This window comes from Salminus brasiliensis, chromosome 21 (assembly GCF_030463535.1).
Source record: "Salminus brasiliensis chromosome 21, fSalBra1.hap2, whole genome shotgun sequence".
In the NCBI taxonomy this organism is placed as follows: domain Eukaryota; kingdom Metazoa; phylum Chordata; class Actinopteri; order Characiformes; family Bryconidae; genus Salminus; species Salminus brasiliensis.
The window spans coordinates 6012911-6040745 of record NC_132898.1 but is presented as its reverse complement, the minus strand read 5'-3'; the positions used below and the strand labels follow the sequence as shown (position 1 = coordinate 6040745).

General features: G+C 39.5%; 6 protein-coding genes across 6 annotated transcripts; 3 read left to right on the top strand and 3 right to left on the bottom strand.

Annotated features, from left to right (window-relative positions):
* Positions 1 to 646: 646 nt before the first annotated feature.
* Positions 647 to 1341, bottom strand: her2 (hairy-related 2). The gene is made up of 2 exons (XM_072666344.1): positions 1283 to 1341; positions 647 to 1160 (listed from the first exon to the last, which is right to left on the bottom strand). The coding sequence occupies exons 1-2, from the start codon at positions 1337 to 1339 to the stop codon at positions 792 to 794; spliced, it is 426 nt and encodes a 141-aa protein (XP_072522445.1). The 5' UTR covers positions 1340 to 1341; the 3' UTR covers positions 647 to 791.
* Positions 1342 to 7909: 6568 nt separating this feature from the next.
* On the top strand, positions 7910 to 8839 carry her15.1 (hairy and enhancer of split-related 15, tandem duplicate 1). The gene is made up of 2 exons (XM_072666175.1): positions 7910 to 8003; positions 8123 to 8839. Exons 1-2 carry the CDS (start codon positions 7941 to 7943, stop codon positions 8519 to 8521), a joined length of 462 nt encoding a protein of 153 aa, XP_072522276.1. The 5' UTR covers positions 7910 to 7940; the 3' UTR covers positions 8522 to 8839.
* A 4584-nt stretch (positions 8840 to 13423) lies between these two features.
* Positions 13424 to 14359, bottom strand: LOC140543181 (transcription factor HES-5-like). Its single transcript, XM_072666213.1, has 2 exons — positions 14266 to 14359; positions 13424 to 14143 (listed from the first exon to the last, which is right to left on the bottom strand). The coding sequence occupies exons 1-2, from the start codon at positions 14326 to 14328 to the stop codon at positions 13745 to 13747; spliced, it is 462 nt and encodes a 153-aa protein (XP_072522314.1). The 5' UTR covers positions 14329 to 14359; the 3' UTR covers positions 13424 to 13744.
* Positions 14360 to 17757: 3398 nt separating this feature from the next.
* LOC140543107 (transcription factor HES-5-like) lies at positions 17758 to 18408 on the bottom strand. The gene is made up of 2 exons (XM_072666127.1): positions 18322 to 18408; positions 17758 to 18206 (listed from the first exon to the last, which is right to left on the bottom strand). Exons 1-2 carry the CDS (start codon positions 18382 to 18384, stop codon positions 17781 to 17783), a joined length of 489 nt encoding a protein of 162 aa, XP_072522228.1. The 5' UTR covers positions 18385 to 18408; the 3' UTR covers positions 17758 to 17780.
* Positions 18409 to 21466: 3058 nt separating this feature from the next.
* Positions 21467 to 21878, top strand: LOC140543395 (uncharacterized). The gene is made up of 2 exons (XM_072666516.1): positions 21467 to 21516; positions 21638 to 21878. Exons 1-2 carry the CDS (start codon positions 21467 to 21469, stop codon positions 21876 to 21878), a joined length of 291 nt encoding a protein of 96 aa, XP_072522617.1.
* A 2664-nt stretch (positions 21879 to 24542) lies between these two features.
* LOC140542982 (transcription factor HES-5-like) lies at positions 24543 to 25963 on the top strand. The gene is made up of 2 exons (XM_072665959.1): positions 24543 to 24629; positions 24745 to 25963. The coding sequence occupies exons 1-2, from the start codon at positions 24567 to 24569 to the stop codon at positions 25162 to 25164; spliced, it is 483 nt and encodes a 160-aa protein (XP_072522060.1). The 5' UTR covers positions 24543 to 24566; the 3' UTR covers positions 25165 to 25963.
* Positions 25964 to 27835: the final 1872 nt, after the last annotated feature.

Sequence of the window (27835 nt, the reverse complement as noted above, 5' to 3'; positions counted from 1 at the left end):
AGAACAGCCCAAGCACAAAGAATTCATACTCGTAGTAATGGCATTCTTTGTGCTGCGGCATGTGAGAAATGTAAGGTCATGGTAAGGGAAGGGCACATTTGTAAGGGAATGTTATTGTTATGGAAATTGTATAAATAAGACCCAACGATCCCTAAATCCAACCTAATTATTATAAGCACTTATTTCACCTTTAATAAAACTCTCCAGTCAAACTTGGCTTAAGCAGATGGGTTTTTTTTGTTAACCTTGTTTTGTTCCAATGTTCAAGATGTTGCTAATTCAGCAGTGTTTTGACAGACGACAAAGTGACGTCTTAAGTCAAGCGGCTCATGATGCTGCCATACGTTTAAGGAAATGTCTTGGCTGACCAGGATTCATCACCTCAACCCTCAAAAGAAAAAAAATAAAAATAAAAAATAGAGAATCAACAAAAATGAAATTCAAGTACTTTTATTCGTCTCACAACAGACATTGTATTACAATTCCATCAACATGATAGATAACATAGAATAGACATTTTATCATAAAAATACATTTGTTTACAATATGTAAATAAAAATAATCATAACCTACACAGGTAAAGTGTAGCAATCATATGTGCATTGGGGTTCAGGTATGGGGTAGTCCATTCTCTGAGGAACAGAGCAACAGCTGCTGCTTACATTCATACAGTTCATATAAAGGAACATAAATGCTCTACTGCACAAGAGAAAACCACCATGGCTAAACACTAGCCAATAAACTCTCTTTCGTTTAAGTTAGAAGTACTTCAGGAAAGGGCTTGCTGAGGATCACCAGGGTCTCCAAAGCTGTGTGTTGTCCAGTGTGCATTGTGGGACACTGCAGACGGACTTTACTCTGGATTTGGGCTTCTGCTCTCGGACGCTGTGCTTCACCACAGCAGGTCTGTCTGCTATTAGCTGGTTATGAGCCGAGATGAAACGGGCAGTCTCCTCCAAACACCGGGCGAAGCCGTCGGCGTAGCTCTGCCCCAGGGTCTTGCTCTTCAGGTACGTCACAGCCATCTCCAGGATGTCAGCCTTTTCGAGCTTGGAGCTCGGCTGCTTGGCTTTCAGCTCGTTTTTGAGAAGAAGCTTGAGCTGCTCGATGCTGCTGTTGATGCGGTCTCTGCGCATTTTCTCCACGGCTGGTTTTCTTAACTGAGGTAAAGAGAAAAAGAGGTCAGTCAGACAGCGCTCTTATAAGCAACTAGACAACGTTTAAAGACAGTAGCCGTTAGCTAAATGTTTATAATAGCTTTTTAATCAAGCGAAATACTCACTTTAAGCTTCTCGTTGCTGTGCTGGGACTCGCTGGTTGCCATCATTGCCATTTCCATCGTTGGCTGCTGTTGTTGTTGTTGTTGTTCTACTTCACGCGCTCAACGTCTCCCTTTTAAACACCCCTTTTTGGCGGGTCTTCCGCTCTCGCACCCGCTGAGCCAATCAGGGACGCCGAGATGACAATAGACGGCGTCTATTGGACAGGCCTTTGTCACCGGATTCGTTCCAATGTGTATGCTTGTGCCCTAACTGCTTTACTTAGCGGCCACAATTCTACGCACTAGATAAGCGTTCTAGGTAGGATTCAAGTCTGCATATTGGAACGCAGCCTCGATCAGTAAACAATGAAGACTAATCCGTGAAATATTTGACTGCATCCTGACCTGTGACTGCATTTTGTGACTTCTTGTACTCCCTCCTTGTTCTAAAAACGGCGGGAAACTGCATACATCTATTGTGTGGTCTATATATATTAATAATTTTACTAATATACTATATAAAATTAGTTTATTATTAGTTATTATATAATACTAATGATCTTATAAGCAACAAGCTAGCCAGTGGGACACTTTTGAGGCTATTGAGCATGATTAATGTAGCCAGCCATATGACTCGGATCTAAAACAGATACTGGCATGATTAGTTCAGTACATTCTTGTATTGTCACTTGACATCTTGTCATCACTGTGTGATATCAGGGTGTACATGGGGCTGTGTGTCCCGCTGCAGATTCGTTCGTGTAATCCGTACAGTGGCAGCTGTCTGAGAGGTTTAGGGGCGGTGAAGAACAGCTCTGTGGGTGAATCATTCTGTTAATCATTATTGAATGGACCCTGAGGGGAAGTGGACGCTGCGCTGAGAGGTCGGCACTAATGTGGTAATGAGAGCGGCACACTTCTATTGGCCTCCTATTGAAGCGCTGCTGTGGGAAAGTTGGAGCAACACAGGCTCCAGGCTTTGTGTTTTTGTGTGGGTTTTGTGTTTGAAGATGATGCCCCACAGCTGAAAGGCACAGCTGGCTCCTGTGCGCGGGAAAAGTGCTGTCAGCAAATCAACAGACAGGGCAGAGGGCAGGAAAAATAACTGGATATAAATATATATATATATATATATATATATATATATATATATATATATATATATACGTAAAAATCTCCAAATTAGTAACTTTACAGGATGTCAGTTTTTATTACTGAATTAAATACATTTGAAAGTCATGTTGGAGCATTTCTATTGGTCCATTCCCAGCACCCAGAGATATATGCTTGTTTTTTTCTGACAGTGACAATATAAAAGTATATAAATAAGTATCTATAAATACTGAACAAATACAAGAAAAAGTTCTACATTAGATATAAACCTGAATATCACAACATTTACCAAAATATATCCTGCTATCATGGAATTTGATGATTTTAGTTTTTAGTAGAATTAAACAGCGAACTGCTGCATCCTTTTTAGACAAATCCACTTTGCTCCACATTGTATTCTTCTCTTAAACCAAACCCAGAGAGAAGCTTTGGCAGTATTGTAATGGTAACCACATAAAACGTCAATGAAAAATATTGCATTCATCTGAAGTAATTTTGAAAAATTTCAATTGTTTCATTTATTAAAACACTGTGATTCCATATAAAGAACAATTGCCAGATTTATATTGTGTCAAAAGCAAACCTGGTATAGCCTATATAATTGTTTCTCCTAAAAGAAACTCCAAATGAACCAGAAAGAAAGTACATTTCAAGAAAGGAACATTAGTAAGTGTGAATTTCTATATATTTAATATGCTCTTTCAAGCTGAAGCACTTAGTAAATGGCACTGTAGCTGACTAAAACACTAAGATTTACAGCTTGGCAAACAGGAGACACTGATGTTTAATGGGTGTTATATCATGTTTATACTATGTATAGCTAAAAAGAAGACAGTATAGACCATATCGCTGCTGTCCAATGAAAAACATCTACATTTTCTTAGTGTTTTTAGTTTTCTCCATGGTTTGAACCTTGTAGCTGCTTCTGTACAGTAAATATTTCTGGATGAACAGACCAATAGAAATGCTCAAAATTACTTGGAATAAGCTCTTATTTTACACTGACTTCCATTTAAAGCTATGGAAATGTTTTGTCACCAAGTCAACAATTTGGAGAAACTATACTATTTTAGAGCAATATAATAGTTTTACAAAGTGTTTTGTAAAAATATTGTAAAATATAGTATGCTGCTTATTTTAATCTGTAATTTCTACATTTTCGTACTTTTAGAAAACATGTACATTTTGTCATTTATTTGCTCATTATTTGAAAATGCCAGCTGCACCTTTTTTATTACGTTCAACCTTTAAAATGACTGGACCAATAGAAATGATTTATTCCTAAATAAATTCACCCCAAATATTACAAATGTTTTACCTAAAGTAACAGGTTTTTGTATATCTGCCTCATCCATTTTCTCTAAAAGTGGCTGTTTGAAACATTGCTTTCTGGGACCAAACATGAAAACTCACATATGTAGAAGTGCACTGGATCAGAAACACAGTGAGAAATCCCCTGACTATAAAAATAACTGCATAACTTCATTATTACATCATTCCATCAACTGTACACAGTCTATGCGTGTGCCTGTGTGGCGGGGGTGTGTGAGGGTGGGTTTGGAGGGGCTTAACCCCAAATCCTTTCCCACACTTACTTCCAGCTCCCGCCAAAAGTAACTTGTAAAGGCACAATACACTGCTGCCTCACTGCAAAGCAGGCTTTTTTCTGTCCTCACGCTCTCTCACCCACAGAGAGGGGCAGATGCTGGGCGTTGTGCTCAGTGTGGACCGTCCCTACACACTCCATCAGCAGCAGACCTGGGAAACCCCTGACCTCCTGCCGCTGGCGTGGAATCTGAGGGGACGCTCAATGGCATTCCTGGACCACATGACCTGCCATTCAGGCACGCCATGAAAAGCCACTTAGAGCACGAAACTGTGGCATTGTTGCATACCTTCTGCCCCCATTAGGAACCCGCCCCCTGTGTGTCGGCACTTGCCAGCATGTTGGTGGTCACTGACAGAAAAAGGAGGGAAAAGGGCCTGAAGACCTGAAAGAAAGCCTGAGAAAAGAATCTGCGGAAACGAATATGTTGAACCCTTAAAGATGATATATTATTATATATTATTATATTATTATGGAAGCTCACATTAGTGCTTTATTTTATAACATAGTTACAACTTTATGTATTATTCAACAGGTGACTTACACAAATGTAATAGAGGAGAAAAAACATATACATTGTGCTAATAAGACGTGCCATAAGCGCCATGTCGTCGCTGTTGGGAAAAAACCTTTGTGACATAATATGAATCTGGCAGTTGATATTTGCATTGTGTCAAATGTCATAATAAATAGACCAATAGAAATACCCCAAAAGGACTTTAATAAAATCCTTCAATGTATACTGTTGATGTATACTGACAACTATCCTTCTCCTGTAAAGTTGAGAGTTTTTATACGTGACAGTGATGATATACATAATGCTAACAAACTAGAATACACATAAATTGAATATACAGTACATAGAGAGTTATTATAATTTTGCCTCTGTACACCACCTCCATGGATTTAAAATGAAGCAATCAAGGCGGGATTAAACTGTAGACGTCCTGCTTAAATTCAAGGGGTTCAACAAAAATATTGCATTAATCGTTTAGGAATTACAGCCATTTTTACACAGCCTGTCCATCTTTACAGACTCGTAAGTAATTGGATTGTTAACTAATAAGCAGTTTAATGGCCATTAGAGGCTTGTTCATTCATTATTGATTTTATTATCTTCAAGTTAAAGACATAAAGGGTCTAGAGTTGATTCCAAGTGTTAAATTTGCATTTGGTAGCCATTCATGGGAATTCAATATGCAGTCCAAAGAGGTGTTGATGCAAGTGAAGGAGGCTGTCATTAGGCTGAAAAAACAAAGCAAGCCTATAAGAGAGAAAGGTCATCATCTGTCAAACATGGTGGAGGCATGGTTATGACATGGTCATGTATGGCTATCAGTGGAACTGGGTCACTGGTGTTTATTGATTATATGACTGGGGAGAAAAGTGAATGGATGAGTTCTGGTGTATGAGTTGAGGATGAGTTGAGGTGTATAGGACTATACGTTCAGCTACCTAGCCTCGAAACAAATCAGCAGGTTTTTCACTTTTTGTTAAACCCCTTACATTAAAGCTGCAAGTCTATACTCTAATCACATTTTGATTGCTTCATTTCAATTAAGGTTCTACAGCTATTTTTACCGCCCAATTTACCATGTATATGAAAGGATTGTGGCATTTAAGAAGTAGCATATTTATATATATGTAAAAATACATTTGTAGTAAGAATATATTTATCAATATTTAGATGTGTATTCCAGAATATAATTGTGTGGTGCAGGTTTGTGGTATTACAGGAGTAGAATATTTGAATAAATATAGAAAACAGGGAGAAAAAATGGTCCTACAGGCTCCTACAGCTGTTTTACAACTGTATATAACATTGAACAGGTGAATTAGGTTTGCAGAATGTAGCACGTTTAGATAAATGTAACGCCATTTGCATAGGCAGGTGCACAAGGCTTGTGGTTTTTAGACCCATAGGTCCCACCAGGTGTGTGTGTGTGTGTGTGTGAGAATGTGTTGGGTTATACGTTCCTGCACCTGGATGGTGGGATCTGTCAACAGGAGTCTACCTGTTGCCCCCCACTAAGGTGTGTGGGAGTGAGCAAGGCTTTTTTTGTGTGCAACTAGAAGTCCAGATGGTCTATTGAGGCTGAGGCATAATGAGGCCCCAGTGGATCAGTGGCAGCAGGGTGGGGCCAGCCGCTGAATGGGGCTGAAGTGTGGGAAACACACTCAGGACGAAACTCTCACACATTCCTCGCTGGAGAGGGCTGCTTTGGCCATGCTTAGATACTCGGGCAGCTGGGCACACAGCCATAGAAACACTATATATCTGCGGATGCCTGGTGTATTATGAGGCACTGGCTTTTCTTTTCTGAATGAAGAGAAGGTCCGCGGTGGAATGCCTTCATTCTTCTACCAGTCTCGTCTGTCAGTTATGACTCACTGCTCAGTAATGTCTTGCTTGGGAAGAAGAGAGAAAAGACGCCAAAGAAGTTGGTGAAGTTTTACCTCCAGAACGACAAGCAACATATGGTGTTTATAGACGTTTGCATGCTGATCTGAATGCTAACAACATGCTAACTATTCTTCAGCTCCTGGCCTATCCTCAAGGTTGTTTAGCACAATGTGATACGTTGTAATATCTCAGATGGCAATTAGGGAATTTGTTAATTACAAATAATTATGAATATAATTAATCTTTTAATCTGTGCGCTTAGAATCTCGCTATTCATTTTATAACTTGCTGTTCAAGTAAGAGTTGAACCTTTTATTCCATAAAGTTTGGAGAACGTCTGGTAACAGAACCTGCAACCTTGACATTAAAAAACCCTAGTTCACGTTCACCGTCCTTGGAGTAAAGCACCCGTTGGATGCAGATGTTGGAGCACATGTCTACTTAGCGGACGAGTGGAGGAAGGGAGGGTGTAACGGGGGGGTTAGTAGATTTGGTGACAGGGAGCAGGTGATGTTGGGAGAAGTCCGGTGAGAACGTGCACGCGTCCCACGGCCCAGCGGTGCCTCTGATCTGAGCAGTGGGTTCAAAGGGTGTTTGTAGATGGAAAGGGGGAGGGGCCCGGGCTCTATTGACTCGAGGACGTGTGAGCAGGATCCTGCCTGGCTTTCCCACACTATCTGTCCATTTATTACCCGAAATTCTCTGGCGGAGGGAGGCTGCTCGGAACAATGGAAGTGTGCCGTCCTTGAGGGCACGGGATAATTGTGCTTAATTGACATTCACAGTAAATGCATTCCTCTTGGTGTGTGCATGTGTGAGTGTATGAGAGTCTTTTTTTTTTTTAAGACGTTTTCAAGAATAAATTGTTTTTACGTTTCTTGCACTTTTTGAAGACACCAGTTGCCTTGTGAATTGTGAATGCATTGATAGTCAAAAACTATAATTTCTTTACATTAAAAATTTAGTTCTAGGAGTTCGTTTTGGAGATATGAGGTTTTCTTACAACAGTAATGATATAAAAAATCACATTTTATGTTATTTATGCTTAAAATGGGCAAAGAAAGCAGAATTTAATATTCTGATTATCATTTATAGACGCAGAAACTAATCATTTACCTATCTCAGACAGCTGTGAAATTGCAAAATGTGTTTGTGCTAGATATGAGGTGTTCCGTTTTTATCTTACTACGGTAGCCTTAAGGGAAATCATCAAACCCTCATGGTCCCCATCTGCAGACGGTTTATCTGCCAGAGGCAAGGTTCCCAGGTAATAAAAGTCTAACAACCTGCCTTGTGTTCAGCCAGTGCCATTGATATCTGGAAGACCATCCCCTCTGTTGGGGCCATGAGGCCAGTTAACCATGAAATAATTGATGCCTCTCCTATTGTTGAGGACGCCTCACCCCCCTGGCCTCTGAGTGTGGGAAACCTAATCCTGCCTGGGACTCATGCCTTTTGTAATGCTAATGAGGGCCTATAAATACTGGAGAGGGATCCTCACTCCAGACCACATCTCACTGACTCTCCTGAGCGAAGCACCTCTCTCTTCTGCAAGAATGGCTCCTAGCTGCCTGCCTTCTGCTGACTACTCAAAGCTTTCCAACAAGGAAAAACATAAAGTAAGTATCTGCTTCATACACAAATTCTGCATTGCTTCTTCTGAATGTTAGCTTTGTGTTTTGTCACGTTCTCATGAAGCTGAATGGATTGCTTACGGACTTTCTCTTCTTTTCAACAGCTAAGAAAACCAGCCGTGGAGAAAATGCGCAGAGATCGCATCAACAACTGCATCGAGCAGCTCAAAGTCATGCTGGAGAAGGAGTTCCACCAGCAAGACCCCAACACCAAGCTGGAGAAAGCTGACATTCTGGAAATGACCGTGGTCTTCCTGAAGCAACAGCTGCAGCCCCAGATCTCAGCGCCTGTGAAAGCCCACCATGATGGCTACTCTCAGTGCTGGAGGGAGACTGTGAACTTCCTCTCAGCCAACTCCAAGTTGGACGTGACACTTCAGCATCTCAACCACCGCCAAGAACCAGCTAAAGATCTCCATGTGTCTCCAGCTGCCTTCCAGACCAGCCAGGTTTCAGTCAAGCAAGAGACCAGCACCAGCAGAGCTGTCTGGAGGCCGTGGTAGAGACACTGAACAACCCAGAGACTTTCTCAAGTTGACCAGATGGTAGTTGTACCATCTCTTATGATGTAGGAGATATATTATTTCCAAAGATGTCCGATACGGAAAATGAAAGAAGCACTCTTCTCACTGAGAAGCACCCAATAAGAAAATTCTTCATATTGAAGAACATTTGAAAGCTATATGTTTACATTAGCCCAAAAATTGCTTGCATTGTCAAGTAGGGTTGTTTTTACAGAAGTTCTGTAACTTTTACTCTCGCTCTGCTTAGAATCTAAGAAATTGAATGTAATGTTGGATTATATTAATGAAAGCTTTGACTTTGGCCTTTTGTAAAGGCAGTTGAAAAATGATATACATTTTTATCTTGTCATTTTGTGTTTCAAAAATATATTGTGGACACTATGTGTCTCCTACTGTTGAGTAATAAACATTATTGTTTGCTAAAATGAATCAATGACTCCTCTCTTAAATCTGCCAACCATTAGCCACTATCACTATACAGTATTTACACTTCTGATCTTCATAGCTCCAACCTTTCCAAGCCTCCCAAACTCTGAGGAAGAGACTGTTATCCTTAAATTACTCAGTACAAACACTTAAATTAGCAGTTATACTAGATTGATGAGAATGAGCGTTTACCAACATATGTAAATAAATAGCACACATTTTAAAACTGATTGAGCACATAGCCAATAACACAACACTCCACTAAGCAACAACATAAAAAGTAATACATTACAAATGGATAAAATGTTATGACCGATATTTAACATAATGTAGAAATGAACATGACAGTGTTTACTATTCATTTGCCCCTCCAAATCAATTAAACATTTAGACCACCAGTTTAGATATCCCTCCTGCCTAATCCCACAATGTCTTATGTAATTAAACTGCTCTTGTGTGGGCTTATTGTCCTTTTCCCATACAGCATTAATGCAGGCAACAACTGTTTTTAGCGATAAGCCACTCTGTACCTATAAACATCATGTGACAGTAAAGACTGATTGCGCACCCAGACGATGCTCCATTTACAATGCATTTGTCTACATCTAACAGCATGGGGCTGAGGCTCTCGCCGCTTTCCCACACTCATCATCCAATCACAGGCCTGCTTGTAACACTTGATAACATCAATGGGCTCCAGCCTGGGGGCAAACCTGCGCTGGAGGAAAGGAGGAGGGGGATTCCAGGAAGGGGAGTGTGTCTCTCGGTGGGGGTTAGTAGGAGGGTGTTTGAGGGAGTGAGTGTGAGAGAGAGGTGTGCTATCTCCTACTGCAACTACCTGACACCCAGTGAGACCAAAGACTTCCCACAGTAATAAACGCGGCACAGGCACATGCCATGTACTGTAAATGCTGTTGTGTAAGAACGTTCACACCTGAACGTGTGACGGTGTGAAAAGTGTGTCGGCGCTTTGAATCTTTGAACCGAGTTAGGATGTACTGTATGTGGTAGGCGACCATAGAAAACAAGGCGATTTCACTGCATTAAGCCTATTATCTATTAAATTCTATTGCCAATGCTTTTCTGTGGAAATTGGTGCACTTAGCATCTGATTAGAAGAAATTAGAAGTGATATCTGGATACTTTTGAACCTATATCACATTTACAAAATTCACATAAACATACATTTACATATAGACATAAATGTAGTCTGTACATACAAAAACCTTGTATCTTCTTGTATCTCTCAAAAAGGTCACTTAACTAAAAAAAAATCTTAACGTTTAGTGATTTAAAATTTTGTATTCCAAATTATTTAGGAGGATTTTTCATCCTGAAATGTTAAAAAGATCAACTACCAGATCCTAATTATTCCAACTTCTAAGTTGTTCTAAGGCAGTTATGATTTTACCCAGTTTTTTGAGTGACAGCTGTAATAGGCACTTTGCTATATATATTAGTTCACGGTAGCATGAATTACTGACACTGTCTTAAAATGTTTTACAGCAAAACTTTTATGTGGACAAGTATCGCAAAAAATGTAGAATAGTCTGCTCATGACTTCCCAGTCCTAGTGCATGTTACATGCTGCATCGTCTACACAATGATACATGATAGAATGACTTATCTTGGGTTTTATTCAACCTAACTCATGCTGCACAGTGTGTGGTTATACTTTACTATGTGTGTGTGTGTGTTGTGTTTGCCTACCTTCTAATCCTGCTGGCTGACGTCCTGTGAGACCAAAGACTAGCCGTCGTAAAATCACCTCCCCGGGGACGTGTGACAGTGTGAGAAGTGTGCCGATGCTCTGAGTAACACATCTTCCACTACACTGTAAAAATAGGGAAGAGAGCAGACATTCATTTAAAATTCAATACTTTTGTGCAAGTTTGAGGCTTGAACAAACCACATTTTAACAGTATGTCATAAAATGTATAAAAACCTGTTCTTCTCACATAGGTCTGGCTGAGGTTTTGGTACGGACCAGGAATATAAAGCTTGGTTTCACAGGCAAAAGACAAAGACAACTACAATTTAGCAGAATTCATAGTGTGGCAGTGAGCACACATGCATGGAGCAGTGGGCAGCCTCCGCTGCATCCCAGGGAGAGGGTTAGAGGCATTGCTCTAAGGCCCAACAGTGGCAGCTTAGCAAAGCTGGGTATCGATCCCACAACCCTGTCATCAAAAACCTTACCACTGAGCCACCACTACTAATGCAAAAAACTAAAGATGCAAGAAACTGACATTTAATGTCTTTGGCCAACATTAGTCTCACTGTCCTACACTGTCCAGTATATCCCTACTGTCTTAACAAAACATACAAAAAGTATGAATTTTAATGCAATGTAAGTAGGTGGCGATTTCAAATATGTATAAAAAAAGAAAAACAGACAGACAGACCACATAACTATTTATTGCACTGCTCATCTTTATTGATTACTACATGATTTAATATATTGCCATGCTTGCTTGCTTGTTTACTACCAGAACTGCATTAACCAGCAATAAAATATATGACCAAATTTCTACAGGTACACATAGCTGTTCTCCAGAAATATGCATTGCTGAGGTTCCAGTATGGACCACCAGCCAGACATATCTACTACCCCTTATGGTGCAGAATATTTTTGATGCTGTTGAAAAACTTCTGTCACGAATGCATGACATTGGACCAAAACTCTTCCACAGCTCAACACACATTAACACAGTTCTTCAACAAGTTGAATTTAACCAGCAAATAGCTTGCTAGCTCCCGGGGGATGGCCGAGAATGGACGGAGGTGTGTGTGTGTGGGGGGGTGTTGTGTGGAAGAGAAGGGTCAGAATTCACACCACCATGCCTAATGGATAATTTAGCGCGGCACACTTCCTTTGTGCGTGTGCTGAAAGGGGAGACTCTGTGAAGAGTGTGGGAAATCCTGCGAGAAGCTGGACCCACACATGTGACCAGCAGCGCGGCCCTGCTTCCATCCAGCTCACCAGCTGTCTGATGAAACTGGAGCTGACAGCACACAGTGCCTATTATCAAGGGCTTTGGCGTACAAACAGGGACATTAACCCCCCCCTCCTTCTCACCCTACCCGCACACACCACCCCACACACTCTTTCTCACACGAGCTCATGCTTCCTTCACCTGTGTGCCTTGGTCTCGTGCAGTGACAGACACACTCAGGAACACGTGTAGACAGGGGTAGGAGAGAAACGAGAGGAGGACATTGGAGTTTTATGACTGTATTTTATTAGCTAATATACATTTCCTTTTACTTCTTGAATTTAAGGTCTCCTTAATCCCTGTACATAGGAACACCCGTTCTTCGCCCCTATAACTGCAATACTCTCAAAAGTAACTTCAGTTTCATAGACCCTAAAATAGAACCCTGTAGGACCCCATAAAATATGCTAAACTCAAATATTTCATTGTAGTTTCTACATTGTGATTAAAACCAGAATAGTAAACCTAGTGTTTAAAAGGTTAAGGGTTGTCCTCACTGTGGGCTTGTGATTAATTTTAATTTTAAATATGAAGATCCACAAAGATATCCTAATGTTTATACAATCAAATCTGCTCAGTGGAACTGTGTACCACCACCCTTGACTCAACTGAACCTTCCTGCATGTTCTTAGCAGTGATATGGAGGTTCGGCTTCACCTTTATAGCATCAGAAGAGCAGTTATTTCTAGATTTCTTGATCTTTTTAATCTTATCTTGACCTCTACAGTTCTATTAAACCACTATTTCTTAACTCAGCAGAAATCGCAATTGGTGCACCACTGGTGACATACCTAAGTCGAGATTTGTTAAGCAAGGTCTGAACCCTAGTCAAAAAAAAAAAAGCTGTTATAAAAACAGAGTAATTGTCTATCTGGATTTGCAGAATATATTGTGTTTTGTCTGATAAACTACAAAGCTTTAAGCTGTAAAACTTTTAAGCTAAGCTGTACTTAGTACTTCTTAATTAAAAAAAAAAAGTGTAGTTTTCCAAGGGTGTCCAAACTTTTGCATACAACCTTAGATGTTTTTTTTTCCTGTAAAGGATTTGTTCCCTTATTTTCATGTAGAAAACCAATGAACATGTGATTTGAAAAGGATTATCCACACTTGCATGTGACTATCCATCCTTCAAAATACATAGTTCAAAAGATGTCTCATGAACAGTGGAAAACAGTGGTTTAACTGGAGTCTTCTTGCTACGCTCAACTAAAAAAAACCCAAAAAAACTCTAGCTGCAGTTCATGAACTCATGTTCTTAGTCACTGAAGGTGGCGTGTAAATGTTTTTTTCATTAACAACAAATGTGAACAATTTAACTGCATTCGTTATGTTTAAGAATCACCATGGAGAAAGTACTGAGGTACAACAACAAATGAACATGAAGATAAGAATGAGTTGACCAAAACAAGACAGTGATTATATTCAGTGTATTTAATAATATTCAGGAGGATAAAAAAAAATATATATATATATATCATAAAATCTTTTATAAAAGATGACAAACTTAAATAATTTGATAAAGAAATAAAACTAAGGTGCTTTATCGCCAACTCTACTGGAGTTAAATAACAGATCAGAGGACCTTTAGCTCTTCAATATGAAGAATAATTCCACATAATAATTGATAAACTTCATCTACCCACAGGGTACACATGAAACTCACATTTCAATCACTTCATCAAAATGAAAAAACACTGCCATGGAAAATACATTTCCTACTTAGTGATGGTACAACTACCATCTGGTCAACTTAAGAAAGTCTCTGGGTTGTTCAGTGTCTCTACCACGGCCTCCAGACAGCTCTGCTGGTGCTGGTCTCTTTCTTGACTAGAACCTGGCTGGTCTGGAAGGCAGCTGGAGACACATGGAGATCATTTGCCAGTTCTTGGCGGTGGTTGAGATGCTGAAGTGTCACGTCCAACTTGGAGTTGGCTGAGAGGAAGTTCACAGTCTCCCTCCAGTACTGAGAGTAGCCATCATGGTGGGCTTTCACAGGCGCTGAGATCTGGGGCTGCAGCTGTTGCTTCAGGAAGACCACGGTCATTTCCAGAATGTCAGCTTTCTCCAGCTTGGTGTTGGGGTCTTGCTGGTGGAACTCCTTCTCCAGCATGACTTTGAGCTGCTCGATGCAGTTGTTGATGCGATCTCTGCGCATTTTCTCCACGGCTGGTTTTCTTAGCTGTTGAAAAGAAGAAGAGAAAGTCCGTAAGCAATCCATTCAGCTTCATGAGAACGTGACAAAACACAAAGCTAACATTCAGAAGAAGCAATGCAGAATTTGTGTATGAAGCAGATACTTACTTTATGTTTTTCCTTGTTGGAAAGCTTTGAGTAGTCAGCAGAAGGCAGGCAGCTAGGAGCCATTCTTGCAGAAGAGAGAGGTGCTTCGCTCAGGAGAGTCAGTGAGATGTGGTCTGGAGTGAGGATCCCTCTCCAGTATTTATAGGCCCTCATTAGCATTACAAAAGGCATGAGTCCCAGGCAGGATTAGGTTTCCCACACTCAGAGGCCAGGGGGGTGAGGCGTCCTCAACAAATCTAATCAAACCATTCACCTTTCTGCTAGAAATCCAATACTGTTATTTTGGTGGCGCCAAGCCAATCAGCTTATCAGTTTATCAGCCATGTCATACTCATATCTCAGCCTGATAGGTTTATTAAGAGTTATGCCTTTAATTTATGGACAAATAGATTTGTTTATGGCAACATTGCTTCAGAATGAAAAACTAGAATCAGATTAACCAATGTTGTGATTTTATGTTCACCTTATATTTGAGAAATATATATATATATATTTAATTTCACCAAACAAACCCAAGAGTTAATGTGTGGAAATACGGATTAAACACCGGTGGGATACATATAATCTTGCTGAACTGATTGGGTTTCAAAATATTTCTCAAGATTCTCAAAGATTCAGAAAATAAACACTGGTCTTTTCTGAGAATATTTTCTAAATATGTAAGAAATGCATTAAAACCCAGATATCTATAATTGCTTTTAATGTTAATATATTCAGTACTCCTTTAGCACACAGACCGAGACTCTACCTTGACAGAACAGTTCAATTCCTCAAAACAAACCCAGCTGGTGTGTGAAATTGAGACTCACTGACTTTAGCTTTACTCCTGGTCTTCAGTAGCCCAAATACAAGCTAGCTAAACTCTGTTATAGGCAATGAGGGAGACACTTGAGAAGCTGGGAAAAAGTCAAGTCAGTTTTTTAGAGCCTCAGCCACACCATTACTGTTTTCTGTGGGATCAAAGGGTGTCTCTGAAGCGTGGCTACCAGACTTTATTGCCTCCCACAAACTTGACAATCTTGTCAGCACAGCAGGGCGTCTGAGCAGGTGTTGGGCACACTTTTAGTGGCCCGTGTCGCTGTTTTCCCACAGTGGGAGAGGAAGTAGCCAACATGTTTGAAGACAAACTGAAGAAGCGCAGACTGATGTTTTTGTTCCCCCTTCAATTAGCCCTACCCGTCAGCGTGGGAGCAGGGCTAGAGAGCCGGCTCTCTCGGGTATAAACAGCCTAGCGGCGGTTTGCTCACCTCAGCTCGTTGTTTTGGTTTGGTTTTGGCAGGAGGACTGCTTCAGTTTCTTCTTTTGTGCACTGAAAATAAAGAAATGCGTGTGAAAACAGGAGAAAATGTACAAATAAGTGAATAATACACGTTTTTATGCTCACCTTAGCTAAGCTAGTGTTAACCGTTTACTGTAGCTATAGCTATATATGAATTTTAGCTCTTTTCCCAATGCTTCCCCCTCAGTTATTCGTCCAGAAAAGCCGGAAAGACCGATTAAACGTCAACATCTTACACCCGAATACTCGTTTCAAACAGACTACACAGATATGTGAGGAAAATATGAATTTTTGATCCTATAAATGCCCATTTTTTAGGAATTGTTGTGAGTTTTCACAGAAATAAAGCGATTTCCCGCGCAAATTCAAACTACAATTCGATTTCCCGCGCAAATTCAAACTACGCGCCGCGCGCCGCCTCTCCCACTGTTTACAAGAAACTTTGCACCACGTGACTCTGCACGCGCGCCTGCAGCCCAGAGCCACCCAGGCCGTCAAGTGTTTCTGCGTCCACCAGAGGTCAAGACTGGCGCTGCTGCGGGGTCAGCTGAGCCACAGATCAACAAAAACATCACCACCACGGTCCACAGCTGCTTTGTGGAGGCCGTGGAGAAAAACTGAGGGTGTCATCAGTGGGGGCTCATATTCACATGCTTTTTTTTTAACCCTTTAAAGCCAAGTGAATCATATTTGAGTTTGTGAGACATCTGCAGCATCAGTGTTCAATACATTATATAACAGTAATGTCTCATTTATGACAATTAATTACATAAATACAATCAAATCAATGTTCACTGGTGGATTAGGCAGAAAAATACAGGCAACTGAAAGTTAAATTATTCACTATATTCTGTATCTTTCCACCCGCTGTGAACAATGAAGGGTAGACATTTAAAAACGATGAAAGATACAAAATGAAAGTCATATATAATTTATTGTTTTAAAAAATTGTGACATAAAATAAAATTGAATTTTCTGGGAACTATAGTGGTTAAAGGAGAGGGAGTTAACTAAAGTAATTCAATAATTAAGAACTGTATTGACAGGAACTGTGTCTGAATATCTTGCGACATTGATTATGATAGTTTTGTGGGAATATTGTGGCCTAAAATATATATATTTTTAAATCTCTACATGGTGGGGGATATATGCAGGCTGCGGTGTGATAAAATAGTCCCAAATGAAAGTTTTCTTATTATATTTGTTGCTACTTTATCATTAGTAACATGACATTATTTTCATGTTTAGAACATGTGGTTCCATCTTTACCCTGTTGGGTAAACACCCCTGCCTGTGGGTGTTTAATCCCATGCATAGGTTAATTTCTATTGTGCTTCTACTTCTATCAGTGGGCCTCACCGTTTTCAGTGCTCTGTAATTCCCTTTTGTGCAATATTTGCATCTGTACTGAATTTGACACAGTTTGCCCACTACTGGCAGTGGTCTACAGTTGTCTACAGTGTATGGTGAACCTAAAGTGATGAGGAATAAATGTTCTTATTTATTTTTATATGATTGCGGCCTTTTGTAAAGACCTACATGATATTCTTTTGCAGATTCCAGTAACAGGCAAGTACAAATGAGTGGATATATGTGATTTATTGTGTCTCAAATGTGAGACCGTAACAATGTTTGGAAGAACATGAGTACAAACAATGCAGGGCACACCAAAACACTGATGCAGTGTCGTCTATGATATCTGAAAACTCAATGAGTTCAATTCTATAGGTCATTACTGCAAACATCGCAGCACACACAAAGACATTGATGCAATGTCGTAAATAACATTTGGAAAGTTTGCTGAATTCATTAGTGTCTTTTACAAAATCAAAGATCACATACTTTCTCTTCCGTATAATTTACTGTGAATAGTTAGCAAGAGAACCACATAGTGGAAGATATTACAAGCACCTTCATACTGAACGAATCTTGACTCACAGAGTCATTTCAGTATAAAGTACAAATACTTGTTGAATACAAGAGATTCCCAGAGGTAAAAAGAATGATATCATTTCTTAAAACAGAAAGATAAATCATAATTTAAAAAATCATAGGAAATATTTTTCTTAAAATTTTCATAAAACTGTTTCTTTCTCAAAACAGAAAGGTATACACTTATTGCCATAAAGCAATAATGAAACTTTACGTTTCAACAACTGATTCATACGTCTGCTCAAGCAAACTTATTTACAGTCCATGGATCATGGTCTGCTGGTTTTAGGACTTGAACTTCTTTCTACCAGGGCCTCCAGAGGGCGCTCATCATTGAACTCTTCTCTTGGCTGATGGTCTGCTGGTCTTGAGGGAGAACACTTTCCCTCCATTTCTTGTCTGTTGAGGGCTGCAGGTTCTGGAAGTGGTTCAGCAGTTTCCTCTGAGAGTGTGTCTTCACCTCATCTTTTGACAGGAAGTGGACAACCTCATGGACACATCTGGAGAAACCTTGATTGACAGCTGCAGAGCTGGTGGAGACTGCAGACTGCTGCTGTTGCTGCAGCAGCTGACGTCTCAGGACGCTCACAGTCATCTCCAGGATATCTGCTTTCTCCAGCTTGGAGTCGGGCTCCTGGTTTAGGAACTCTGGAGCCAGGAGAGTCTTGAGCTGCTCAATGCTGCTGTTGATGCGATCTCTGCGCATCTTCTCCACCACTGGCTTTCTCAACTGCAGATACAGAAGGAGAACATGGTTAGTGATCTGGACCCAAACTAGTGATGATCATTAATGGAGAAGATCAAGAATGGTAATTTTTCTGTATTTTATGAGGTTCTCAATTTACCTTGTTGTTCAGAGGTAGGAGCTCCTTTGAGATGGTCGGTGCTGGTGTGATTGCAGGAGCCATGTCTGTAGATCTCAGTGCTGAAGATCTCTGTGTGTAGAGTGAGTCTGATCTGCACTGGCTGAGTCTCCTCTATTTATACTCCCAAATCTCCATATGAATGTGTGGGTCTTGGGCTCGCTGGAGGTTCTCACACTTTGTAGCCAATGGTAGAGCTCGGATAAACAATGAGGGGCATGGTGCTGCCACATGCTCAGTGATCTTCTGCCTGGGGACAATGTCCATATCTCAGGGGAGCAGGTGGAGGGGTGGGACTGATTGAGCGGGACTGTGTGAATCTGGGAAAGTGGTGACCCTTTGAAGAGAGCACATCCGCTGCCTAATTTTTAGGTTAATAGTTGATCACATGATCATGATCTCTGTGCACACGTGCCATCTTCAGAATCAGAATCAGAATCTCTTTATTTCACCAAGTATGTTGCACATACAAGGAATTTGTCTTGGTGAGAGCAACATGTATGACAAGTAACAAAAACACAGAACACAGATTATTTACAGTATTAAACTAAAGGAAAATTACACTAAACAATAAATAGGATAGGGGATAAATTAAAAAAAGTAAAGTAAAAAGTACTAAGGGTAACGAGCTGAAGAAGCTGAGAGATATGAAACAGATTTAGTTGAAAAATATTATATGTAGAAAGTGACAGATGACCTGAATATTTACAGAAAGATATAGAACATCTGTACAGGTGTGCAAATAGTCATAGTGCTTGATACTTAGATGTAGATCTCCAAATTGTTACCATCTTTCTTGGTTGGATTTAACACTCAGTTACATATTAAACCAAACTGTCTACAATTCCATCAAAAATTAAGTTGACTTTACCCGAATGCCAAAGCACCATCTCTGATGTCATCTGTTATCTTTTCATGACTTTAATTGAAAGCAATAAAAGAATGTCCCTTTTATTGGTAAACGCAATCATCTCAAATGTAGATGATGTGTCCAATATTTAAAAAAAAAAAAATTATAGGTATGCCCATCTGTTGGAGATGAACCACCTTGCCAAGTTAATCTTCAACCCTAACACACCTGAGATTGTTGTCAGAATCTTGTTTCACACCTGATGTAGATAATGAAGACTTTCTGGGGCATCTAAACGGTAAACCCAGGTGTGTTCAGTCTCTGAGGTTGTTTACCAATTTAAGGGTTCCTCCTAGAACCTTTACATGATTCTTATATATGGTCCTTACAACTTCACAATGATTCTTCACACGTATGCATCTAATTTCCAAAAGAATCCATCAACCCACAACCACCAAATTAGGTGTTCTTAGAAAACCAAACATGGCTCTTCTATGGCATTTAGGAAAGAAGGCTTTTTGCCGCCAGATGTGCAAGTGCACACAGATTGTCTAGTCCATGTAGAGCATTGAGCTGTGAAGCAGTGGAACTGTGTTCTCTGGAATGATGGTTAGTGCTCCTTCCAGTACTTTTTGGATGAGTTGGGGAAAAGGTGGGGATGAGGTGGGGTGGTGATCATCTACCATCCTGACCTTACTAACGCTCTTATCACTTAATTGAATCCAATCCAATCCTCACAGCAATGCTCCAAAATCTAGTAGAAAACATTCTTCCCTGGACAGTAGAGACAGTTAGCAGGATACACTCTTTTAATACTCGCACTTTAGGAAGAAACAATGAATGAACAGGTGTATCCATTTTTTTGTCCATATAGTGTAGCATTTTTACAATCTGTCTGCAATTTAGTTTTCCAACTAGAGCTCTGTAAATAATATTATCTAGTCAAAAGGTCTCCGTATGCTACCTGTTCTGTTCCCAGGCTTATGTTTCTTACACTCCAGCACACACACACAACTGTCTACCAGTGGTAAGCCGAGCATGCTCCCAGTCACTCACCCTTCTGCTGAGAGCTGGGAGCCACAGAGACACACGGCTTCCCACACTTCTGTATTCATCTCATTAAATCACCCACACAATAGAAGTGTGTCCGCTCTCTGAAACGTCCAGCTACTGGACTGGACCCACATCGGCTCTATTCCATTTTTAAGTGCTCTCTCTCTCTCTCTCTCTCTCTATATATATATATATATATATATTATAATTATATAATTATATTATATATTATATAATTTATGAAATATTATTTATTAATTATAGCCTATATTCTAAATATGCAGTTAAACATTAACATAATACACTAAACTTCATTTAGAAATGTTTTTATTATTTTTTAAACAAATTGATGCAACCAGAATGATAAAAGGTGCTGAATATTATTCTACGAATGACTAAGCACTACATTTAATGAATAAATAAAAATGAAAAACATATTAATTATTATTTTAAACAAAAAAACAAAAGATTTTGGGTTTTTTTGTGTAAATAATTATTGACAGGATGCAAAACTTTAATTAACATTTTACTTCCTATAATTCCTATTTATTTACAAAAAAGGGATTAATATAAAACAAATAACATAAATTTTGCACAGAAAAACTCTTAATCTAAGACATTTTAGAATAATCTACAGCTCTGCTCTTCTTTCTGTATGCATCTTCACATTTTTAACAAAATGCCTTAAACTTAAATGAAATTAACGTTAAATGAAAAAAATCTTTTATTAAAAGATTATTTTAAACACTGATTTCCAAGTTTTAAACTCTTCTGACATTAGTGTACACATCTAAACTAGTATTGCTAATCATAGTGTGGGAACTCTGCAAATCTTGGATGCTCATGCCCCCAGACATTTTCCCACCAAAAAGAAAGGCTGACCCTACTGCCAGATGGCACAGAGGAGAACGCCCCACCTGTCCAGTGAAGTGTCCCATTAGAGCCCCACTGACTAGAGAACTATGAGCAGACTATTGTCTTGTGATCTGTGCTTCTGATTGGTCGAACTTGGATGGAGTTCCATATAAGTATGAGCCGGATTAGAAGACATCAGCCAGATTCAAATTCAACCCAGCAGAGAGCCAGGCCTGCAGGAGAAGAGCTAGAAGAACCTACCCCAGCTTCAGCAAACAGCACTCAAGGCCAGCACTAGCTTTTGCTCGAGAGCAAAAATCCATTTTTTTTTACAAGAAACCAAGAGAAAACTTAACCTTGCTATCAAACATGCCTGCCTACATGGACATCGCTCCTCAGGACAACATTCAGCATGCCAGGTACTTCAATATATCCAGTTCTTTCATTTGTAAAATTAGAATTTGGTTTATTGATGATGCTTCAGTGTATTTGTGAGCAGGACACTGATGTATGCTCCTCTGTTTTTGTTTTTTTCTCCAGGTGTAAACTCCACAGCTTGGAGAGGAAATGCTTCAGCAAAGTGGAGAAACTGAAGTCAACCCTTGAGGAGCACCTCCATAATGGAATCCCTGCTTCAGATCTTCTGGAGAAGACGGTTTCCTTCTTCGCCATGAAGAAGGCAGTGGTCTTCCACAACGGCTACTCAAGGTGTACCCGGGACATTCTACGACTATGTCCCTCCCCTACCGAGGACGTGACGCCATTGTTTTGTCAGCAGTGAGGCTTTTAAGCGTTGAGGAGGTTTGCTCTTGAGGAGACTTTCTGAACTGCCTCTGAACTACCTTGAATAGCACCTTGCTGGCACTTTCACTACGGACATTCCAAGAGCCTAGATATTGTGCAGATATGTCCCACAGATGCACTTGTACAGTCAGGTGGAGACACTGCAGTAAACTTGAGGATGCGGTTTATGCATCTGCTTATGTTTTATAAAATAGAATAAATCGTTTTTCTTCTCGTTGAGAGAAGCTGTTGAGCTGTGGTAGAAATTATGAACCGATGAGCATGATGTCTGCTGGAGGACGTGATGGCTCACCCTGAGAGCATGTTTAATGAACCCTTAAAGATACAATGTATCATTTTAACGAGACTTGATTTTGTTGATTTTTGTTTGGAATCAGTTCAATGTGTAACGCATGCATTTCTTCTTATGAAATAAATTTTATTTCACACGACATGTCTGTCCATGATTATCTGGTTCCAGTGACAGCCCCAGCTGCACTGCAGGGAGTAAGAGGAAGTAAACATTAAATAGTGCCTTCTGGATTTCTTGGCACCTTTGGTAAATATATAGTGTTGCTTTTAGCTTGGTTAGCTTGACCTCTCACCTACGAGATATACTCTATGGGAAGATTTCTTTAATTAAACAATTCTGCAGTAATTCTGGAAAGCCATTTCATCTTAACCATCTGAAAGGTCACCTCTTGCCAACACCAAGGACCAGTGTGTTTAGTTTTGTTCAGAAAAGACAAGGCAGGTTAACAGCTGGGCTATACCTGCAAGTCCAGCCTCTAGAAAGGCCTTTCCCAGGTACTCTCATCTTAAGTTATTAAATTTTATACAAGTATATACGTTGTTATTACACATGATCCAAACCAGGGATGGAATGGCTCATAAAAAGCAAAACTTGAATATATAGTATAACAAAAATTGGTATTTCTTTGAATTTTTTACTTTGCACATTTGGCTTAATAAAAGAAAAACAGTGAAATAGGTGTCCAGTCCATTACATGCAGAGCCTAAAAGAACCCATCAAAGGTGCTGTATGGTGTGGGAGTTAATTAATAATTAATTAATTATTAATTGTGTATTTTGGCAGAATCGTTAGAGTTGTGGGGCTCAGTGTAATATCTTTTTATGGGGCCCAAAATCCCTGGCAGTACCCCTGGAAACCACTAACCATACATTAGTGATTCATCAGCTTCAGTTTAGTTGATCAATTATCACTTATCAGTTGCTATAATCAGCAGCCCCCAAATCCAGTACTCCAGTCCAGTACTCAATATGCCGTCTGTTTAATCAGCTCTCTGTACAGTGTGTGGTACATACGTCTCTGAAGTTCTGCACTCCTAAAAATAAAGGTGCTATAAAGGGTTCTGCTACAAAGTGATTCATCTATGGCATCACTCAAAGAACCCTTTGAAGCACCTTCATTTTTAAAAGTGTATGGATGCTTGAAGTTTGACTGACTTATAAATAACCGCTGGTTCTGCTCCAAAGGGTAAAGTTAGCTGGGAAAGTCTGTATGTAGCACACTATTTAGAAGGGTCAGCGATAGTTATCTGAAAAGCCTTTACCCCAGAGGGTGTGTTGACCAGCTGTGTGTGGGGGTGATTAGCATTTAAGAAGGCACACTTCCATTGATCATTCAAAGCCTTTTCAGTGGGCCGAGTGTGGGAACGCTTAGGAAAGCAGAGTCACAGCTTTGCTAGTCATTATGTCAGTGTGTTTATGTAAGCAATTAACCATACTTGCCGCACTTGTTCATGGTCGCTCTTTTCTAGCACTATAGAGATGTTGGATTGTGCACAAGCTCCAAATAATACTATAATAAGATAATATATATCATTTAAAAATAATAATAAAATAAAGTCATTTGTACTTTAATTGTGCTATACTGTAATTTCGCTGGTGACGGGTTCAAAGCTATCAAGCATAAATGTACATTTATGCTACATTTAATGGCACTTTAATATAGGATTTTAACCATAAAATATTTGAAGTTGTATGAATTATGTTAATAAAAAATAAAAACATGTTATTATTATACAAAATAATTGTAACCGTAATTTAAATAAATTATTTTCATTTATATTTTAAGTAGTATATGTAAATATAATTAATTAAATAAAAAATGTAAATTATATATATGTAGTAATTAGAATAATTGCAATTAAATAAACCCGTAACAAATTATTCTTCATCATCATCATCATCATAATGATAATGTATTTTTTTTTTTTTTTTACCATTTTATGGATTATACTGGCTTCAGATATCAGGAAATTCTACAACAACATTTGCTATCCCCTATGCTTGTGTACTGATATGATGGGCATGTGCACAGTTTGTGACTTTGATCAGGCATCAGATCTGCTCTCTTTACAGGGTCACCACTTTCCCAGATTCACACAGTGCTCTGATCCGCTCTCCATCACCCCCACCCCTCCACCTGCCCCCCTGAGACAAGGACATTGTCCCCAGCTAGAAGATCACTGAGCATGTGGCAGCCCAACATTCCTCATTGTCTGTTGAAGCTCTACCATTGGCTACAAAGTGTGAGAACCTCCAGCGAGCCCAAGACCCACACATTCATATGGAGATTTGGCAGTATAAATAGAAGAGACTCAGCCAGTGCAGATCAGACTCATTCTACACACAGAGATCTACAGCACTGAGATCTACAGACATGGCTCCTGCAATCACTTCAGCACCGACCATCTCAAAGGAGCTCCTACCTCTGAACAACAAGGTAAATTGAGAACCTCATAAAATACAGAAAAATGACCGGTCTTGATCTTCTCCATTACTAATCATCACTAGTTTGGGTCCAGATCACTAACCATGTTCTCCTTCTGTATCTGCAGTTGAGAAAGCCAGTGGTGGAGAAGATGCGCAGAGATCGCATCAACAGCAGCATTGAGCAGCTCAAGACTCTCCTGGCTCCAGAGTTCCTCAACCAGCAGCCCGACTCCAAGCTGGAGAAAGCAGATATCCTGGAGATGACTGTGAGCGTCCTGAGACGACAACAGTCTGCAGTCTCCTCCAGCTCTGCAGCTGTCAATCAAGGCTTCTCCAGATGTGTCCATGAGATTGTGAACTTCTTGTCCAAAGATGAGGTGAAGACACACTCTCAGAGAAAACTGCTGTACCACTTCCAGAACCTGCAGCCCTCTGCTGGCAAGAACAGCTTGGAATGTGTCCAGCCTCGGCTGAGCACCTCAGTTCAGCAGACCTTCAAGGACGAGAAGTCTCTGGTCAAGAGCGCCCTCTGGAGGCCCTGGTAGTTCTGTCCAGAACCTCTGCGATAGAAGTCTATGTTAGACATGGCCAACTTACATGACTTTATTTGTTTTGCTGGTTTTGAACCAAACTTTTAGAAGCTGTTTCCATTTTTGGAAGAATTGTATGTATTGCAAAATACGCTGAAAAGCCTTTAAACGTCTTAGGCCTTTTTCAAATGTCAAGTCTAAATTAGACGTTACTCTAAGATCAACTTTTTGATTTTCCAAAATTTGGAGCATGTTTTGCCCAGGTTCTTCTATTTGTAAATAATCACTTACCTTATTATATAAGGTTTATTGTTATAAAGGTTTATTATTATATAAGGTTTGACTAGAACATCTACTTATACACCTTCTAAGAAGGTAATCACATTTTGAGACAGGATCCCTAATCCTTATCTTCTACATTTTTGTTTTTTTTAAACAGAATTTTAAAAATAATTTATCAATATGATATTATACTGTATTGGTCCATTTGTTTGGATTATTATTACAGATTTACACCTTGCTCAAGGTCCATTCTGTACATATGTTGCACTGCTGTCTGTGTAACACGTTCTGTTCAATGGTATCTGTTGAGAAATAATATTTATTTCCTTTGAGAAATATTTACCTCATATTTGGCATATTTGTCTCCTGTTGGGGGTATTTTGGTTTGTCTTTTGTAAAGACTGTAAATGTTGTTGAAACTCTGCTCTTTCGAGTGCCATGTGTCTTGAAAACTCCTTCAAGCAACTGTTGTGATATGTTATCACCCATATACTTGATATACTTAAAAAAGTATAAAAAATGTGAAATATAATCAATTTTCTTGTGGATTCTGTTTTTCATAAAATCAAAATGTGGAGTAAATGTACTCTATAACCTGTAGTAGGGTTCTTTTATAAAGGAACGTCCCAATCGGTGCTGTAATGTAATGTTAAAATGACACAATTACACTGTAAACAATGTTTTTTTTTAGTTTAACCAAATAAGAAATACTTAACAACGCTTTAGCAACAACCTGGGGAACCTGAAGTAACATAGCAACCACCAAGAGACACCTTAGAAATACTATAACACCCTTTTAACAATGTCTTAGCAACTATCTATAATACTTTAGCAACTGCCCTGGCAACAACCTGATTTACCATAGCAAACATCTAGCCATCTTACCAACACTAGAGCCCTAGACACCACCTGAAATGCCATAGCAACTGCATAGCAACACTCTAGCAAGCACCAGGAATACCACATCAACCACCTGAAGTAACATAGCAACCACCAAGAAACAACTTAGAAGTACTATAACACCCTTTTAACAATGTCTTAGCAACTATCTATAATACTTTAGCAACTGCCCCTGGCAACAACCTGATTTACCATAGCAAACATCTAGCCATCTTACCAACACTAGAGCCTTAGACACCACCTGAAATGCCATAGCAACTGCATAGCAACACTCTAGCAAGCACCAGGAATACCACATCAACCACCTGAAGTAACATAGCAACCACCAAGAGACACCTTAGAAATACTATAACACCCTTTTAACAATGTCTTAGCAACTATCTATAATACTTTAGCAACTGCCCCTGGCAACAACCTGATTTACCATAGCAAACATCTAGCCATCTTACCAACACTAGAGCCCTAGACACCACCTGAAATGCCATAGCAACTGCATAGCAACACCAGGAATACCACATCAACCACTCAGCAAAGGTTTCACCCAGTTTCACCCCAGTGGCCACGTAGCCACAGCCTAACAACTGTCTGGAAGTGGGAAGCACTTAAGCTATGCAAATATTCTGTGTTTTCTTCAGGAAATGCACCTTCCTAGTTCAGTTAGGAAACTGAATATATTTAATTAAATTAAATTCAATGTTATTGTCATTACACTAACACAGGCTTGTGCAGTACAGCGAAACACTGTTAGGCTAAGTCTCCAGTGCAGAATAGGTAGGACATACAATAGTGCAAGGACAATAGACAAAACACAGGACAGGGTGCATAGAAAATGAGTACAAGTAGGAGAAAAAACTAAAATAATTTGTGCAGGTGCATCAAACATATTTTTTCAGTGTTTACCTGCCTTACTCTGAACAAATGAGATGCCTGACATGTTCAATTTAAATTATTTGAGCATGGCAAGTGGTTGCAATTCATAATTATGTGTTGTATTCTCTTTAAAACTAATGAACTTTGTTATTTTAAACCACTAGTCACAATTTAATCTTGTAAATTAAACATGTTTCAGTGTAGAGTTTAATTAAATCATCTCATAGAGGAAATACTCAAGTATTGACATATCATTTTATTACCGTTCTCATTGATTATGTCTTTTAATTATTGCTGGTCTTTTAAAATAGCTTTAAAAAGCGTTTACCGGCCAGATTAGCAGAAGGTAGAACAAGACGCCAGCGAGGTAAGCAAATCAGACACACTTGTATTGTTTATTAATTGAAAGCAGTGAATGAAGAGTTTGTGGGAAACTCTCAGGGACTTCAGAGACAATAGAGTTAAGCCACCAAGGGATCAGGAGGAGGGGCATAGTCTCAATCATAAAATGCAGTACTGTACTTCACCATTACATTAAACATCAAATGTAACTGTACTATACTTAGATTTTCTCTAAGTTCTGGCCCATGCTTATTAAGAGCTTTTTAGTGCTGCAAGAATGGATTTAGCCTCA

Coding starts and splice junctions, on each gene's coding strand:
- LOC140543107 (XM_072666127.1), bottom strand. CDS start 18,384: ATGGCTCCTGCAATCACACCAGCACCGACCATCTCAAAGGAGCTCCTA. Junction 18,207..18,321: donor TCCTACCTCTGAACAACAAG/GTAAATTGAGAA, acceptor CTGTATCTGCAG/TTGAGAAAGCCAGTGGTGGA.
- her2 (XM_072666344.1), bottom strand. CDS start 1,339: ATGGAAATGGCAATGATGGCAACCAGCGAGTCCCAGCACAGCAACGAG. Junction 1,161..1,282: donor ACAGCAACGAGAAGCTTAAA/GTGAGTATTTCG, acceptor TCTTTACCTCAG/TTAAGAAAACCAGCCGTGGA.
- LOC140543181 (XM_072666213.1), bottom strand. CDS start 14,328: ATGGCTCCTAGCTGCCTGCCTTCTGCTGACTACTCAAAGCTTTCCAAC. Junction 14,144..14,265: donor CCAACAAGGAAAAACATAAA/GTAAGTATCTGC, acceptor TCTTTTCAACAG/CTAAGAAAACCAGCCGTGGA.
- LOC140543395 (XM_072666516.1), top strand. CDS start 21,467: ATGCCTGCCTACATGGACATCGCTCCTCAGGACAACATTCAGCATGCC. Junction 21,517..21,637: donor GACAACATTCAGCATGCCAG/GTACTTCAATAT, acceptor TTTTTTCTCCAG/GTGTAAACTCCACAGCTTGG.
- her15.1 (XM_072666175.1), top strand. CDS start 7,941: ATGGCTCCTAGCTGCCTGCCTTCTGCTGACTACTCAAAGCTTTCCAAC. Junction 8,004..8,122: donor CCAACAAGGAAAAACATAAA/GTAAGTATCTGC, acceptor TCTTTTCAACAG/CTAAGAAAACCAGCCGTGGA.
- LOC140542982 (XM_072665959.1), top strand. CDS start 24,567: ATGGCTCCTGCAATCACTTCAGCACCGACCATCTCAAAGGAGCTCCTA. Junction 24,630..24,744: donor TCCTACCTCTGAACAACAAG/GTAAATTGAGAA, acceptor CTGTATCTGCAG/TTGAGAAAGCCAGTGGTGGA.